The sequence below is a fragment of the Trachypithecus francoisi genome, unplaced genomic scaffold (assembly GCF_009764315.1).
Source record: "Trachypithecus francoisi isolate TF-2019V2 unplaced genomic scaffold, Tfra_2.0 Lachesis_group17, whole genome shotgun sequence".
Lineage (NCBI taxonomy): Eukaryota > Metazoa > Chordata > Mammalia > Primates > Cercopithecidae > Trachypithecus > Trachypithecus francoisi.
The window spans coordinates 21446017-21461743 of record NW_022681462.1 but is presented as its reverse complement, the minus strand read 5'-3'; the positions used below and the strand labels follow the sequence as shown (position 1 = coordinate 21461743).

The window sequence follows — 15727 nt, the reverse complement described above, 5'->3', positions numbered from 1 at the left end:
CATGTTGGCCACGCTGGTCTCGAACTGCTGACCTCAAGTGACCCCCGCCTCGGCCTCCCAAAGTGCTTGGATTACAGGCATGAGTCTCGCTATGTTGCCCAGGCTGGAGTGCAGTGGCTATTCCCAGGCACGATTCAGCTATTGATCAGCACTGGAGTTATGACCTTTTGGTTTCAGACCTGGACTTGTTCACCCCTCCTTAGGGAACCTGCTGGCCCCCGTCTCTGGGAGGTCACCATATTGATGCCCAACTTAGTGTGGACACCACATCAGCATAGCTCACGACAGACCGGAACTCCTGAGCTCGAGCGATCCTCCCGTCTCAGCCTCCCGAGTAGCTGGGACAACATCCTCAGGCTCCGCGCTGGGCTTTCTTTCTTTCTTTTTTTTTTTTATAGGGAGAATAGTTTAATGAACTTCATGTACTCATCACCCCAGCCCCCAGCTTCAACGATTATCTTTTCCTTTCATTTTTATCTTTCTTTTGCCAATCTTGTTTTCAACGAAGATAAATTCATCTCAGTTACTTTTTATTTTTATTTCGTGGGCTTTTAACATAAAAATACAGATGCTCCCGTCAGAGCAAGGCATCGCAACCTTCTGTTCTTCCGCAGCGCCGGGAATCGAGGGGGAGCCATGGAGCGCGGGAAAGCAACCGAGAGAGGCAAAGGGATGGAGCGCGCGGCCCCCCACCTTGGAGCCAGCGGAGGGCGGAGGGCAGCGCAGAAGCCGCTGGTTGGGGTGGCGAGGGAGGCGAGACCCGGGAGCCGAGGGCAGGGTCCCTGCGGGTGTTGGGGCACCACGGCGCGCCGGGCTAGAGCGCAGTGTCGGGCGCGAGGTCCTGCAGCGCCCCCTCGCGGGAGTAGAACTCGTCGATCACGGCCTGCGGAATGCGCTTCAGCATCTCCTTGGGGAAGATGCGCAGCAGCTTCCAGCCCAGGTCCAGCGACTCGAACACCGAGCGGTTCTCGTAGGGGCCTAGGGACAGAGCGAGATTCCCGGGAGTGGTAGAAATGCGTGTGGGGCGGGAGGAGGGTGAAGAGTTTACTGGCTCCACGCCAGCGACGCGCCTTACCCTGGTTGATGAAGTTCTTCTCAAACTTCTGCAGGAATTCCAGGTAGAGCAGGTCCTCAGAGGTGAGCGCCTCCTCCCCAACCACTGCTTTCATGGCCTGCACGTCCTTCCCGATGGCATAGCAGGCGTACTGCGGAAGGGGCAAGGCGTCGGTGTCCGCTGCGGGCTTACCACTGGAGTCCAGTAGCCCCTAACCTGGCTCTGCTGGGACCCCGTTCGGAAAGGAATTTTGACAGGAGAAAAGCTTGTCCTTCAGATGGGGCTCAGACCTTCAGCTTCTGAAACTAGAGGACCCACCAGCCCCGGACCCTCTCCTCCTTACCAGCTGGTTGGAGACGTCTCCATGGTCCTTCCTTGTCATGCCCTCCCCAATGGCTGACTTCATCAGCCGCGACAGGGAAGGGAGCACGTTGATCGGGGGGTAGATCTGAGGGAGAGGAAGAAGGAAGTGGTGGAGAGCAGGCCTCAAGCTTTGCTCCCCCTGTCCCCAAATTGTTCTCAGGAGAAGCTCCTCACTTATTCTACATTCCGAGGGGTCAACAGGCACATCCACCCTCTCTTATCTCCCACAAATTCTAGGGCTTGGGCATGCAGCTGTCATATGTGGCCCTAGACAGAACAGTGGAGAGGGTAGATGACATGGCATTAGTCAATAAAAGGCTCAGTATTTCAAAACTTTTGATAATGTGGACAAAAACCTCTTTGAAGCTTAAAGGTTAATAGCTGAAAAAAACAAAAACAAAAACCTGCCAAGCAAAGAGAAAAATGTCATAGGGGTCGCCTTTAACCTACACACAGGACAGATGTGTGTCAGCCGTTGTTTTCTGTCCACCAAAGCAAATAACTAGAAAGGGAAGGGAAATAGTATTTACTATCTGCCAGATGCTGTCTATATGCCAACTTATTTTTATCCTCCACAATGCGTCTGGATGATATATTTGATTATTCCCATTTTATGGATGAGGAAACCTAGGATCCAAGAGATGAAATTATCTTCTCAAGATCCCAGAGCCAGTTAAGCCAGATTCTGCTCAGGCCTATCTTCTGTCTGTGAACCACGCAGTCTTCCCTGTGGCTGTCTCCTGTTTGGGGTTCGCTTTTCCTGGCCCCTCCTAATTCACGCCTGGGGGCAGTGGAACATCTGTTCCTTAGTGTTTCTCTGGGCTGAGAGCAGGAAGTGGGCAGGGACAGGGCAGTACCTGTCTGTTGTGAAGCTGTCTGTCCACATAGATCTGTCCCTCTGTGATGAAGCCTGTCAAGTCTGGGATGGGGTGGGTGATATCTACAAGAAAACACAGTGGTCTCAGTGTGGGTGGGGCCCAGGTCTCCAACCACTCAGGGCCACCTGGGTTCTGTTTCCCTCATGGGAGTGATAGCGGTGTGTGGGGGGCATGGATGGTGGAGGAAAGGGCCGTGTCTATCTCGATGGAGGAAAAGCGCTGGTGCACATCTTTGCAAAGCAACGTGGGCTCTTTAAGTGTGTGGTTGGAAAAGGGAGGGCAGGGGAGCTCTGGAGGGTAGTGGGCTGTGAGGAGGCTACCGTCATTGGGCATGGTGAGGATGGGGATCTGCGTGATGGATCCGCCCCGACCCTCCACGCGGCCCGCCCGCTCGTAGATGGTGGCCAGGTCTGTGTACATATATCCAGGAAAGCCTCGGCGCCCAGGCACCTCCTCTCTAGCAGCAGAGACCTGCAATATCCATGGGCATTGGGGTAAGAAAGTGGGTGAGAGGCTGAAGCTAGGAAGGGTGGGTGGGAGTTCAGTGACCCTGTGAGAAATGGAGTGGGGCGCAGGGGAGGGATGGCCAGGCTGAGACCAAGCCCTGGAACTCATGGGAGTGGGGCAGGCTTGAGTGGACCAGCTCCCCTCTATTTGCAGGGTGACCCTCTGGGGTGTCGGGCTTAGGGAGGGGTAGGAAGGAACCTGACACCCCTTGCTAGCCAGCTCACCTCCCGCAAGGCCTCTGCATAAGAACTCATGTCCGTCAGTATAACCAGCACATGCTTCTCACACTGGTAGGCAAGGAATTCAGCAGTGGTCAGCGCCAGGCGTGGGGTGATGATCCGCTCGATCCTGGAGGTGTGGCCAGGTGTTGAGAGAGCCTGGAGCCTGGGCTAATGCTCCACATAGCCCGGGGGCTGAGTGCAAGGTGAACTGGGAAGCTGGTGTTGTGCATAGTGGCAGAGGAATGGATAAGATGAGCCCTTGCCCCCATCCCCTAGGCCAGGACCACGGTTTCCGGGAGTAGGCAGACTCCAACACACACCTCGCCTACTGTCTAAGGTAGGAAAGGGGGCAGAGGCTGAGGCCAGGAGGCAAGTTGGGTGGGAAAAGCCAGGCAGGGCCAGGACTTTGTCTGGTGAAGATGAAAGTGGCTTTTGTCCCCTGCGGGCTGAAGGGGAAGGACTCTGGCATATCACCCTGTAGATGAGTTGGGGGCACCTGCTTTACCTCTGTCTTACCCTAGGGCACCCACACTTGGGTCAGCTGGAGCACTGTCACCCCACATTCTCTGGATGGTTTCTTCCCTCTCACTGCTCCTCTCACTGTCCCTTTCACTGCTCCAAGCACACCTAATGTCCCTGTCTCTATGCTTGCCAGCCCTACAAACCCTTCCCACGTGGAGCACTCCTGAACACCGTACCTTGGCTTCAGACACTCTCAGTTCCCAGCTTTGGGGCTGTGGCTCTTCCCCTTGGGGATGTCACCAACACCTCCAGAATTCTATTGCCTGCTTTCTGGAGTACCCTCCAGAAATACCCAGGACAGTTTATTAGAATTCTGTTCACCCACCTGACCCCCAGATTTAAACTCCCATTTTCTACACTTTTAAAATAGCAGTTTTTCTAAACAAATGTTTAGGGAAATGATCTCCTTGGGGTGACTTTGTGGATGTGACACGGAGATAAGGAGCCCTGAGTTGGGATGGTGGCTGGACATGGGTTGTGGGAAGAGCAGAGGGCACAGGCAGCAGGCAGAGTCATGGTCTGGCTCCCCCTGTCTGTGGGTTTTTCCTAGCCCTTCCTAGGAGGCTAGCCTTTCCTAGCCCTTCCCAGGCCTCAGTTTCCCCATCTACACAATGAAGGTTGTTCTCCCAGCTACGGCCCATGGCTGTAGTTCTGGGATGCCCTGGAGCCCTGGCACTCTAGGTCTCGGAAGGGGACAGGGTCTGCCCACCTGAGGGCAGTTTGGGCCTCAGGGGAGAGCTCACGTGGGGTCGTTGGCCAAGTTCAGGAAGAGGCAGACGTTCCCCATGGTTCCATTCTGCTCAAAGTCAGACTTGAAGAATCTGGCTGTCTCCATGTTCACCTGGATACACAGCAGGGTTGGCTGGAGATAGGGCCCTGTGGCCTGAGGGCAAGGCCCGGCCCCTCCCAGCTGTCCTCAGGAAAGCCTGTAGACTGACCAGCCACCAGTCCCTATGCACCATGGCCACGGGGTGGTGACCCTGGGGCTGGAAAGGGCAGGCGCTGGGTTTGCTGCCCCAGTCCTCACAGGACCTCGTCAGATGACCCCGGAGAGACTGAGATTTCTTTAAGTCCAGCTCTGCTCAGTGCCATCCCCGACCCTCCTGTCACCAGCTGCTGCTCTGCCCACCTCCCTGGCCTCCCAGGCCTCCCCTTCCTGAAGCTATCTTTTCTCCCCAAATCCCCTGGCTTCCCCTCCTTCAGGCCACCCAGGGCCCATCTTACCACTGTGATTGCCTTTGGGACACCCTGAGGGCCACATGGCCCTGGTCACTGCTCCCATCCTCACCCCTCCTGGCTGGCCGGGACACTGATGGCTTCCCCATCAGATCAGGTCATGCCAGGGGCTGAGGGAGACAGGCTGCCTGCTCCCAGCCTCCAGCACTTGCCAGTCTGCTAAGTCCCTCACCCCCATGGCTGCAAAGACGATGGCGAAGTTGTCATCATGGTAATCCAGCACAGCCTTGGACTTCTTCACTAGCCCCGCCTGGCGGCAGATCTGAGCGGCAATCTAGGGCAGAGTGGATTGGGCGGGAGTACGTCACAGTCGGAGCCAATGCCCGCCCCATTGAGCACCACTGGCTCATGGCCTTTGGTGGGAGGGATCCAAGCCCAGAGAGGTGAAGGGGCTGCCCCAGGTGCTACAGTCTTTCTTGGGGGTGGAGGGTGGGGGCTATTGTGCGGCTGCTAGTGGGCTGGGGATGCCTGATACGAGAGGCAGGACAGAGTATCAGCCCCAAAGAGCAGCTGCCTCCATACGGGTCTGGGCACCTTGGCATAGGGCAGGGCCATACCCTTCCACAGCCTGCTGGGGGGCTATCTGGGCACAGAGTTGCCCTGAGCCTGCAGTGTGCGGGCCTCCAAGACACCATGCCCAGAGTCAGGAAGGAAGGGTCACAGTAGGGTGGGGGCACTTATGCCCTCTGATCACTCAGGCCACTTTGAGTGGTCAGGGTGCTGGGTGGCTGGAGGAGCATCTCGAGACCTTGTCACACCAGCTGCTCTGAGAGGAAGTGGCTGTTCGCTGTTGGTGGTTGAGAGAAGCAGGAGCGGGTAGTAAAGATGAGTGCAGGGACAGTGGTAGGGGCTGTGAGCTCCACTGAGCAGGACTTTCTACTCTGGGAGCTCCCCATGGGCTCCCTCGCTTGGGGCAGCCTGAAGATTGGACCTGGAGGAAATCTTGTGTAGTCCTGAGTCCCTGAGCTGCCTGGGGACAGCTGCCAGTCTTGATACTGGCGACCCCAGCCCCGCCAGCCCCTGCCTGCTTGGCACAGGAGCTGTCCTCACTGGCCCAGCAGCGCAGCCACTGCTCTGTCCCTCCCCTAGCCGTGCCTGCCGGCCATGCAGGCCTCACCTCATTGTGGGGGAGCCCGGCTGCTGAGAAGATGGGGATCTTCTGGCCGCGGGCAATGCTGTTCATGATGTCAATGGGAGAAATGCCCGTCTGAATCATCTCTTCGGGGTAGATGCGGGAGTGCGGGTTGATGGGCTGGCCTGGGAGAGGGCGAGCACAGAGCCATGCTCAGGGGTTCAAACCCTTCCCTGACCTCCTCAACACTGACCCCAGACTCCAGAGCAGCACTGTTTGACGGGCCTTCTGGCGATGATAGAAACGCGTTCTGGCCGTGCTGCCTGATGTAGCCCTAGATACAAATGGCTACAGAGCACATGACATGTGGCTCTGAAATGGGACTTTCTTTCTATTTGAATTAGTTCAAATTTAAATAGCCACAGGCCCAGTGCTACCTTGGACAGCGCTGCCCTTGTGCTTTGGAAGTGGCAGGCAGGTGGAAACTCGGGCTGAGGCTCTAGGGCCCAAGGGGGCAGAGCCCTCATCCCCACCTCCAGGTACTAGTGCAGGGTTCAGAGGGCCTGCGGGTGACTCAACCTCCTGTCTGAGCAGATGAGTCTTCTGTGCTTTGCCACTGACTTTCTGTGTGGCCTAGGGCAAGCCATGAGTCCCCACAGGCCTCCAGCATGTCCTCAGTAAACAGGTGGGATAGGGTTTGAGGCCTGGGGAAGGTACCCACTTGAATGGATGAGAGCTGGCAGAGCACCGCAGCCCACTCTCAGGATTGTGGACAGGAAGCCAAAGGCAGGGGCATGATGGCCTTGGGGCAGGCGTGGAGCACTGCCCAACGATGATGGCATTTTACAGAGGATGGACATGGAGTGCTGATGGCAGTGTTGAGGTTCAGTGGAAGATTTGGGGATAGAGACGCCTTTGCTGCTCTCCCATCACATCTGATCTGCTCGTGAGTCTGGACAGAACTTCCAGGAGTGGGGAAGGTGTTAGGGCTTGGTCCTGAAGCCATCCAGAGCCTCCAGTCACTCACCATTGATATCCAGAAAGTCCTCCGCCATGACCACTGGCCCCTTGTCAATGGGCTTGCCGGAGCCATTGAAAACCCGACCTGAGTGTGGGCGAGGAGTGTTGGAGGGTGCTCAGGCTAGCCGTGTCCCTCACTGCTGCCTACCCTCCACACCACAACCAGCTCCCTCCCACTCCCCAAAGGAGTGTCCCGTGTCCCCCTCCCCTGCAGCCCACAGGTAGCCCAGAGAGCCAGCTACAGTGACTGTTCCTGTGAGAGTCTTCCTTCCTCTCCTGGAAACCTTTATAGGCAAGGCCTTGGCCCAGGACAATCTAATGGGGGATTCCAGGACTAGAGAGAGGAGAGGGCCAGGCCAGGTCTTGGGAGAGAATTAGGGGATATTCAAGGCTTAGCAGTCCCTTTCAGCCTGGTTCCAAATAGGTGGCTACCTACTGTGTCTCTAGTCTATTGAACCCACCTTCCTCATTTATTGAACACCTGTACGTCAGACCCTGCGCTGGGGTCAGGAATCAGAGAGAAGAAGACACAGCCCAGACCTCAAAGAGCCCACCGGAGAGACAGGCATATAAACAGGAAGTGACAATGTAGTGTGCTTGAGGGCTTGGTCAGAGAAGCTGGGCTGGGAGGGCAGAGGAGCACCTCCATCCCTTCTCCTTCCTGTCCCTCACCCAGCATGTCCTCTGACACTGGAGTTCGTAGGATGTCCCCTGTAAATTCGCAAGTGGTCTTCCTGGCATCGATCCCTGATGTCCCTTCAAACACCTGTGGGAACAAGAGGGAGTTTCTCCACTAAGGAGCCTGCTGGAGGGAACAGGGCTACCCATTCTGGACATGTTTTGTGCTCTCAGGGAAATAGACCATTTCCTGCCCTCAGAGTTTGTAAGATAGTGTGGGAACTTTATGGGTTAATTCATTGATTTAACTAGCCAATGTCCCATTGACCCCACTCACCTGAACAATCGCCTTGGTGCCAGCCACCTCAAGCACCTGCCCGCTCCTCTGAGTCCCATCTGGGAGGGTGAAGTGGACGATCTCCGCATACTGGGCAAACTGGCAGGAGGGAGAGCAGCCACGTGACAGTGAGACCAGAGGCAGAGTCCCTTCTCCTCCTCCGGCCCTCCCTGACCCAGTCCCAAGCTGTTCTCTCCCCTCTTGTGCCCAGACACTTGTGGAAATGAACTCGAGGGGCTGGGAAGAGAAAGTCTGAATTCTGTTTGAGAGGCAGTTGCACCCACTTCGGAGTTGCAAGACCAGGTTAGAAATGAAACTCTGAAGTTTAGTAGCTGCCTGACCTTGTGGAAGTTACTTTACGATTTCAGTAACTCATTAAATATGTGAGTCATAAGTAATGAGCTTTAGTTTCCTCATCTTTAAAATGAGGATAATAATAATACCTACTTCCCACAGCTGCTACAGGGAAGAAATGAGATAATATATGCAGATCCATTAGCATGGTGCCTGGCACTTTGTAAAAGCTCAATAAAGATGTAGTAATGATTGGGCTGCCTCGGGTTCCTGGACAGCATATCTGTTTCTGCCCCTGTGGACTAGCGGTCAACACACTGGCAAAGCGCTTGCCTCTGCTGAGGCACCAGGAGAAAGACGCTCTGCTCACAGGCGTCTTTCGGTACCAGTGGCATGGGACTAGAATTGACTTATGTAGTCCTTCCAGGGATCAGGAATTTTAAAAATCAGGCTAATATTCAGAATATATACAGAACTCTTAGGCTGGGTGTGGTGGCTCATGTCTGTAATCCCAGCACTTTGGGAGGCTGAGGCGGGCAGATCACTTTGAGGTCAGGAGTTTGAGACCAGCCTGGGCAACATGGTGAAACTCCGTCTCTACTGAAAAAAGAAAAAAAATATATATATATACGCATATATTGCCAGGTGTGGTGGTGCACACCTTTGGTCCCAGCTACTCAGAAGGATGAGGCTGGAGAATCGCTTGAACCCAGGAGGCAGAGGTTGCAGCGAGCTGACATTGCACCACTGCACTCCAGCCTGGGTGACACAGTGAGACTCCATCCAAAAAAAAAAAGAACTTTTAAAATGCAATAATCAAAAGGATTTGATCAAAGGATTTGAAAAAACATTTCTCCAAAGATGACATACAAATGGCCAAAAGCCACAAGATAAAATACTCACCATCAGTGGTTATTAGGGAAATGAAAATCAAAACCACAATGAGACAGATGCCACTTCGCACACCCTAGAATGGCTATAATAAAAAAGATAGGCAAGGTGAGGTGGTTCATGCCTATAATCCCAGCACTTTGGGAGGCTGAGGCACATGGATCATATGAGGAGTTTGAGATCAGCCCGGCGAACATGGTGAAACTCTGTCTCTACAAAAATACAAAAATTAGCCAGGCATGGTGGCAGGCACCTATAGTCCCAGCTCCTTGGGAGGCTGAAGCAGGAGAATCCCTTGAGCCGGGGGTGGGCAGAGGTTGCAGTGAGCTAAGATCACACAACTGTACTCCAGCCTGGGCAACAGAGCAAGACTCCATCTCAATAAAATAAAATAAAATAAAATAAAATGATAGATAATAACAAGTGTTGTTGAGGATGTGAAGAAATTTGAATGCTCATACAGTGCTGGGAGGAATAGAAAACGGTGCAGCCACTTTGGAAAGCAGTCTGGCAATATTCATAATAGCCAAAAGTGAAAATAACTCAATGTCCATCAACTGATGAATGGATAAACAAAATATGGTGTATTTATACAGTAGAATATTATTCAGCATTAAAAAGGAAGAGACTGCCCTGGAACCCATGGGGGCAGGCAGCCAGCTCAGGGGGCGGCCCTGGAATGGGGTTGTGGTGGTACATGGGGACCTGGCTATGGTGGCTGTGGGGCTAGTGAAAAACTTCTCAAGATCCTTGGGAAGCAAAGGAGGATTTCATAAGAACAAAATGGATGGAGGGGAGAAAACCTATGGTGGCTGCGAAGGCCCTGATGCCATGTATGTCAAATCGATATCATCTGATGGTCACGAACGTACTGTAAAAAGGGAACATATATCAACACCAGGCACAATAAAATCTGTGTTGAGTGGCCCAGATCAGTTTGCTGAGAACAAAACCAATGAGGTCAATTTTAGAGAGATCCGTTCACATGTGCTATTAAAAGTATGTTTGTATTTTGCGAACAAGTTTCACTACACTACCAGCTCCACCAAGATTCCCGAATTCCCGATAGCACCCATAATTGCGTTAGAACTGCTGCTGGCTGCCACCTTCCTAGATTGTTAAAATAAATTATAATCAACTGTTAACTCTTTTCAGTAGTTAATACCCATAGTTCAGTTAGTAATTTTTTCATATATAGTGTGTTGCCTGTATAAAGTTCATTGCAAAGCAGATTTGTTTTTTGCATAGCAATCAGAGTTGAAATTTGTTTGTTACATCAACAAATTAAGGACATTTTCACAAATTGAGAAATAAATATGCCAATTCATAAAAAAAGAAGTACTGATAGACGCCGCAACATGAATGAACCTTGAAAATATTATGCTAAGTGAAAAAAGCCAGACACAACAGGCCACATATTCCACAGTCCTATTAATAGAAAATGTCCAGAATAGGTAACTCCATAAAGACAGAAAGTAGATTAGTTGGTGCTCAGGGCTGGGAGAGGGAGGACTGGAGTGAGAACTAATGGGTGTGGGGTCTCTTTTTGAGGTGATGACAATGTTTTGGAATTTGATCATGATGATGTTTGCATAACTCTGTGAGTATACTAAAAGCCACTGAATTCACAGTACGCAAATTATATTTCAATTTTTATAACACATCAGGGTCCCAGATAGTCAGGTGGCTGAGACAGGAGGATCACTTGAGCCCAGGAGGTCGAAGTTGCAATGAGCCATGATTATGCCACTGCATGCCACTGCATGATCATGTCCCACTTCAGCCTGGGTGACAGAGTGAGACTCTGTCTCAGAAAACCAAACCAAACCAATCCAAAAACCAAACCAATAAACCATCAGGCTGTCCCTCCAGGACCACAGGCAGCACATGGGCAGGTAGAGCTTTGTCCCGGGGAATCCCTGAGCTCTGCTGTCTATGCATGCTCTGGGAGCCACCCAGTCCCAGTCTTTACCCACAGCTAGAGGAGACCACAGACTTGGCCAGGGAAGCTGGGCTAGCAGAACACACCATCCCCATTGACACTCATCACCAGCTGTCATAAGTACCAAGAGATCTAAGCCCCATATCTGCACCTTCTTCCTGGAAAAAGTCCTGGAGTAAACACATTGCATCCTCTAGGCTCCCTCACCTCACTTCCTAGGTGGCTGATTTACTCCAGGGAGTAAGCCATAATCTTAATCCAACTAAAATTAATGGTTCCAGGCACAGTGGCTCACGCCTGTAATCCCAGCACTTTGGGAGGCTGAGGTGAGAAGATTACTTGAATCTAGGAGGTTGAGATCAGCCTGGGCAACACAGCGAGACCCATCTCTACAAAAAAAAAAAACCAAACCAAACAAAAACCCAAAACAAACAAACAAACAAACAAAATATTGATGGTAAAAAGACAACACTTTCCTCCCAAATTCCTAATATTCTGGGAAATTAAAGCACTCTTTTGAATTACCTTTGGTCATTAGAGGCGATTAAGACTGAAATAACAGATTATCTGGAAAAGAATGAGGAGGTCATCCTTTTGTGCCACTACCTATGAAAGATATAAAGCTGTACCATGTTCTCTGACCATAAAAGTAGGTTACAAATCAATAACAAGAGCAAAAAAAAAAAAGTCAGAAAAACCTCTTACATTTGGAAGAAAAGCATTCTAAGTATAGAAGCATTTATATCAGAATTAGAAAACATTTAGCTCCCGTAATAGTGAAAAGCTGTATATCAACATATGTGTGAAGCATTTAAAGCTTTAAATGATTATATTAGATAAGAAAAATAGTTGAAGAAGCTAAAAGTATGCAATGTGAGAAGTGAGAAAAAAGAACAGCATTAAAACCCCAAAGAAAGTAGAGGAAATAAGAGTAGAAATTATTAAAACAGAAAACAAATATATAATAGAGAAGACCAACAAAGCCAACTGGTTTTTTGAAAAGCTGACTAAAAAAGACAAATTGCTGGCAACACAGATTAAGAAATAAGAAAGGCATGAATAAATAATTGTTGGAATAAAAAAAGTCACAACTAGATAAACTGATAATATTTAAAAGATAATGAAAGGAACTATGAACAATTTTATGCAACATATTTGAGAAATTAAATGAAATGAATAAATATAACTCAAACCAAAGCCAACTGAAAATGAAATTGAAAGCCAGAATAATCCTGAAATCTTGAAGATATTAAATAAGCAAAGAAAACACCAGTCCCAGATAGTTTTAGCAGTGAGTTCTAACAGTCAAGGAATAAACAATTTGAAACTTAAGCTCTTCAAAGCTGGGAAGAGAAGGTACTGTATTTAACTCATTTTATGAGGCAATTATAGCCTTGATACCAAAATAAAATAATTATGGGAAACTTGTAGGCAATCTCACTCATGAACATGGATGCACAAATCCTAACAAAATATTAACAAATCCAATCTAGCAATGCATTAAAAAGACCAAGTTGTAAGCCAAAATAGTAAAGAAAAGAAATGAAGATAAACATATACACACAAACAGAAATTTTAAAAGACCAAGTTGGGATTATTTTAGGAATGTTAGGCTGGTCTAGTATGAGAATATTTATTTATATAATTCACCTTATTAACAAATTAAAAGATTAAAAACTATGAACATCTGAAAACATTTTGAAAAAAGTTTTTTAAAAAAACCCATCCATGATTAAAACTAAAATCAAAAAGAACAAAAGTACTCTTTGAAAACGGGAAATAAAAGGGAAATTTCTTAACCCCAAAAAGAATATCCTCAAAAAACCTACATAGGCTGGGTGCATTGGCTCACGCCTGTAATCCCAGCAGTTTGGGAGACTGAGGTGCGCGAATCGTTTGAGGTCAGAAGTTTGAGACCAGCCTGGCCAACGTGGCGAAACCTCATCTCTACTAAAAATACAAAATTAGCCAGGTGTGGTAGTGTGTGCCTGTAATCCTAGCTATTGGGAAAGCTTAGGCAGGAGAATCGCTTGAACCTGGGAGGCAGAGGTTGCAGTGAGCTGAGATCGCACCACTGCACCAGGTGACACAGCAAGACCCTGTCTCGACAAAAAACAAACAAACTCTACAGAAAATATGAAATTCAATGATATGATGCATAAAGCATTCCCTTTAAAATTAGGAGCAAAGTGAGAATCTCTGCTATTTTCATTCTATTCAGCCTTGTACTGGAGGACCTAGTTAAACTAATAAAATAAAATGAGTAACAATTAGAAGGAAACAATTACCAAATAGAAAGCCCCCCCAATTCCCAAATACATTAAAGATAGTACCAAAAGGAAAACTGTAGGTCAATTTCTCTTATTAACATAGATGCAGAAATAAATTATTAGTCTAATCAAGCAGTGTATTAAATAAACATGTATGACCAAGTAGGATTTAATCCAAGAATGCAAGACTAGAGCAATCAACATTACGGAATTTGTCAACATTTGATAACAAAAATCATAATAATAGAGAGTTCGTCAACATAGATTAAAAAAGAATCCTATAAGATTATGTAAATAGAAGCCAAAAGGCTTCTGATAAAATTCAGCATCTGTTTCGCTTGTTTGTTTTGAGACAGAATCTTACTCTGTCCCCCAGGGTGGAGTGCAATGGTGAGATCTCGGCTCACTGCAACCTCTGCCTCCCGGGTTCAAGCAATTCTCCTTCCTCAGCCTCTCAAGTAGCTAGGATTACAGGCGTGTGCCACCACGCCTGGCTGATTTTTTGTATTTTCAGTAGAGACGGGGTTTCACCATGTTGGCCAGGCTGGTCTTGAACTCCTGACCTCAGGTGATCTGCCGGCCTTGGTCTCCCAAAGTGCTGGGATTATGGGCGTGAGCTACTGTGCCTGGCCAAGCATCTGTTTCTAATACAATTCTGTATAAAACAGGAATGGAAGGCAACTACTTGAACACTAAACTATTAACCAAAACCAACATCGGCATCCTTGTACATGGTAAAATGTGAAAGTTACCTTCATTTCCAATAAAAATCAATAACAGACACAGATACCTATATTACAATTGTTACCTAACAGTGTTTTGGAAGTTTTTGTTTATACAGTAAGACCAGAAAAAGAAAAGAGAAAATTAAACATAAACAGAAAATGTCCTTTTTTTTTTTTTTAAACAGACTTTCGCTCTTGTTGCCCAGGCTGGAGTGCAATGGTGCGATCTCGGCTCGCTGCAACCTCTGCCTCCTGAGTTCAAATGATTCTCCTACCTCAGCCTCCTGAGTAGCTGGGATTACAGGCATGTGCCACCATGCCCAGCAAAGTTTTTGTATTTTTAGTAGAGATGGGGTTTCTCCATGTTGGTCAGGCTGGTCTTGAACCCCTAACCACAGGTGATCTGCCTGCCTCGGCCTCCTAAAGTGCTGGGATTACAGGCGTGAGCCACCACAACTGGCCGAATGTTCTACTTTTTTAAAGATGGTGGTGGGAGGTGACTGTATTCTTCAAAATGTCAGACAAAGGCTGTGGGAAAATGTTCCAGATGATAGGAAGCTAGACAGACATGACAAGTGCAATACCTGACCCTAGACTAGATCCTATACTGGAGTGAAGAAAAAAAATGCTATATTCCAATTTATCAGCTTACCCGGGAATTGGAATATGGATGGTAGATTAAAGTATTGTATCAGTATAAATTTCAGAAGTTGATAGCTGTACTGTGGGTATATAAAAGAATATCTTAATTCTTAGGAAATACACACCAAAGTACTTGAGCTTAACATACCCTCAAAAGATTCAGGAAGTCCAGGTGTGGTGGCTCATGCCTGTAATCCCTGCACTTTGGGAGGCTGAGGCGGGTGAATCACCTGAGGTCAGAAGCTCAAGACCAGTCTGGTCAAAATGGTGAAACCCCATTTCTACTAAAAATACAAAACTTAGCCGGACGTGGTAGAGGGCACCTGTAATCTCAGCTACTCGGGAGGCTGAGGCAGGAGAATCGCTTGAACAGGGGAGGTGGAGGTTGCAGTGAGCCAAGATTGTGCCACTGTACTCCAGCCTGGGCAACAAGAGTGAAACTCCGTCTCAAAAAAAAAAAAAAAAAGTGTCAGGAAAAAATTATGCACACACAGCCACACATGGAGAGCAAATGATAGAGCAAATGAGATAATATGTTAACAGTTGGTGACGTGGATGTTCCTACTATATTTTTATTTTTGAAAATTTTTATAAAATTGAAATTGTCTCAAAATAAAAAGTAAAGTAAAAGTATGCTGATGGAAAAAGAGACATAATTCGCTTTACTTGCAGATTATATTATACATTTAGAAAAACTCAAGAGGCTACATTTAGAAAAACTAAGAGGTTTAGAAAAAAGTTTTAGAATGAATAAGATAATTTGGCTGTTTATAAGATAAATATATAAAAATCATCTCCCCCCCTTTCTTTTCTATTTTAGTGGTAACCAGTTAGAAGAAGCAATGGAGAAGACTATCCCATCCGCCATAGGGCCAAAACTCATAAAATAGCTATAAATAAGAAAGGTAGAAGAAAAAAATATGGAATAACATAAAACAAGTCCTAAACAATGAAGAACATTATTGTCTTCCAAGACAGAATGACTTACTAGCATAAAAACATGGATCCTTTTAAAAAGTATATAAATGTAATCCAACCCTAATGGATTATTGTTTATTTTAAAATAAAATGATTTTAAAGTTCACATAAATGTCTGAGAATAGCCAAAGTAGTTATGAAAAAGATCAGAGATAGA

The 15727-nt window shown here is 48.0% G+C and overlaps 2 protein-coding genes across 2 annotated transcripts in view; one reads left to right on the top strand and one right to left on the bottom strand.

Annotated features, from left to right (window-relative positions):
* Positions 1 to 509: 509 nt before the first annotated feature.
* Positions 510 to 15727, bottom strand: part of ATP6V1B1 (ATPase H+ transporting V1 subunit B1) — a 28180-nt gene continuing 12962 nt past the window's right edge. The window contains exons 3-14 of the mRNA XM_033175014.1: positions 7829 to 7927; positions 7546 to 7639; positions 6881 to 6958; positions 5899 to 6038; positions 4954 to 5055; positions 4289 to 4386; positions 3027 to 3150; positions 2616 to 2766; positions 2275 to 2357; positions 1398 to 1502; positions 1076 to 1205; positions 510 to 978 (exon numbers count right to left, since the gene is read on the bottom strand). Of these exons, the coding sequence (XP_033030905.1) occupies positions 815 to 978; positions 1076 to 1205; positions 1398 to 1502; positions 2275 to 2357; positions 2616 to 2766; positions 3027 to 3150; positions 4289 to 4386; positions 4954 to 5055; positions 5899 to 6038; positions 6881 to 6958; positions 7546 to 7639; positions 7829 to 7927 (1368 nt within the window). The 3' untranslated portion in view covers positions 510 to 814. The remainder of the gene's footprint in view (positions 979 to 1075; positions 1206 to 1397; positions 1503 to 2274; positions 2358 to 2615; positions 2767 to 3026; positions 3151 to 4288; positions 4387 to 4953; positions 5056 to 5898; positions 6039 to 6880; positions 6959 to 7545; positions 7640 to 7828; positions 7928 to 15727) is intronic.
* On the top strand, positions 9435 to 10135 carry LOC117061988 (elongin-C-like). Its single transcript, XM_033175016.1, has one exon. The coding sequence runs from the start codon at positions 9578 to 9580 to the stop codon at positions 10133 to 10135; it is 558 nt and encodes a 185-aa protein (XP_033030907.1). The 5' UTR covers positions 9435 to 9577.

What these genes read in the sequence shown, in the direction of transcription:
- LOC117061988 (XM_033175016.1), top strand. Translation starts at nt 9,578, where the DNA reads ATGGATAAACAAAATATGGTGTATTTATACAGTAGAATATTATTCAGC.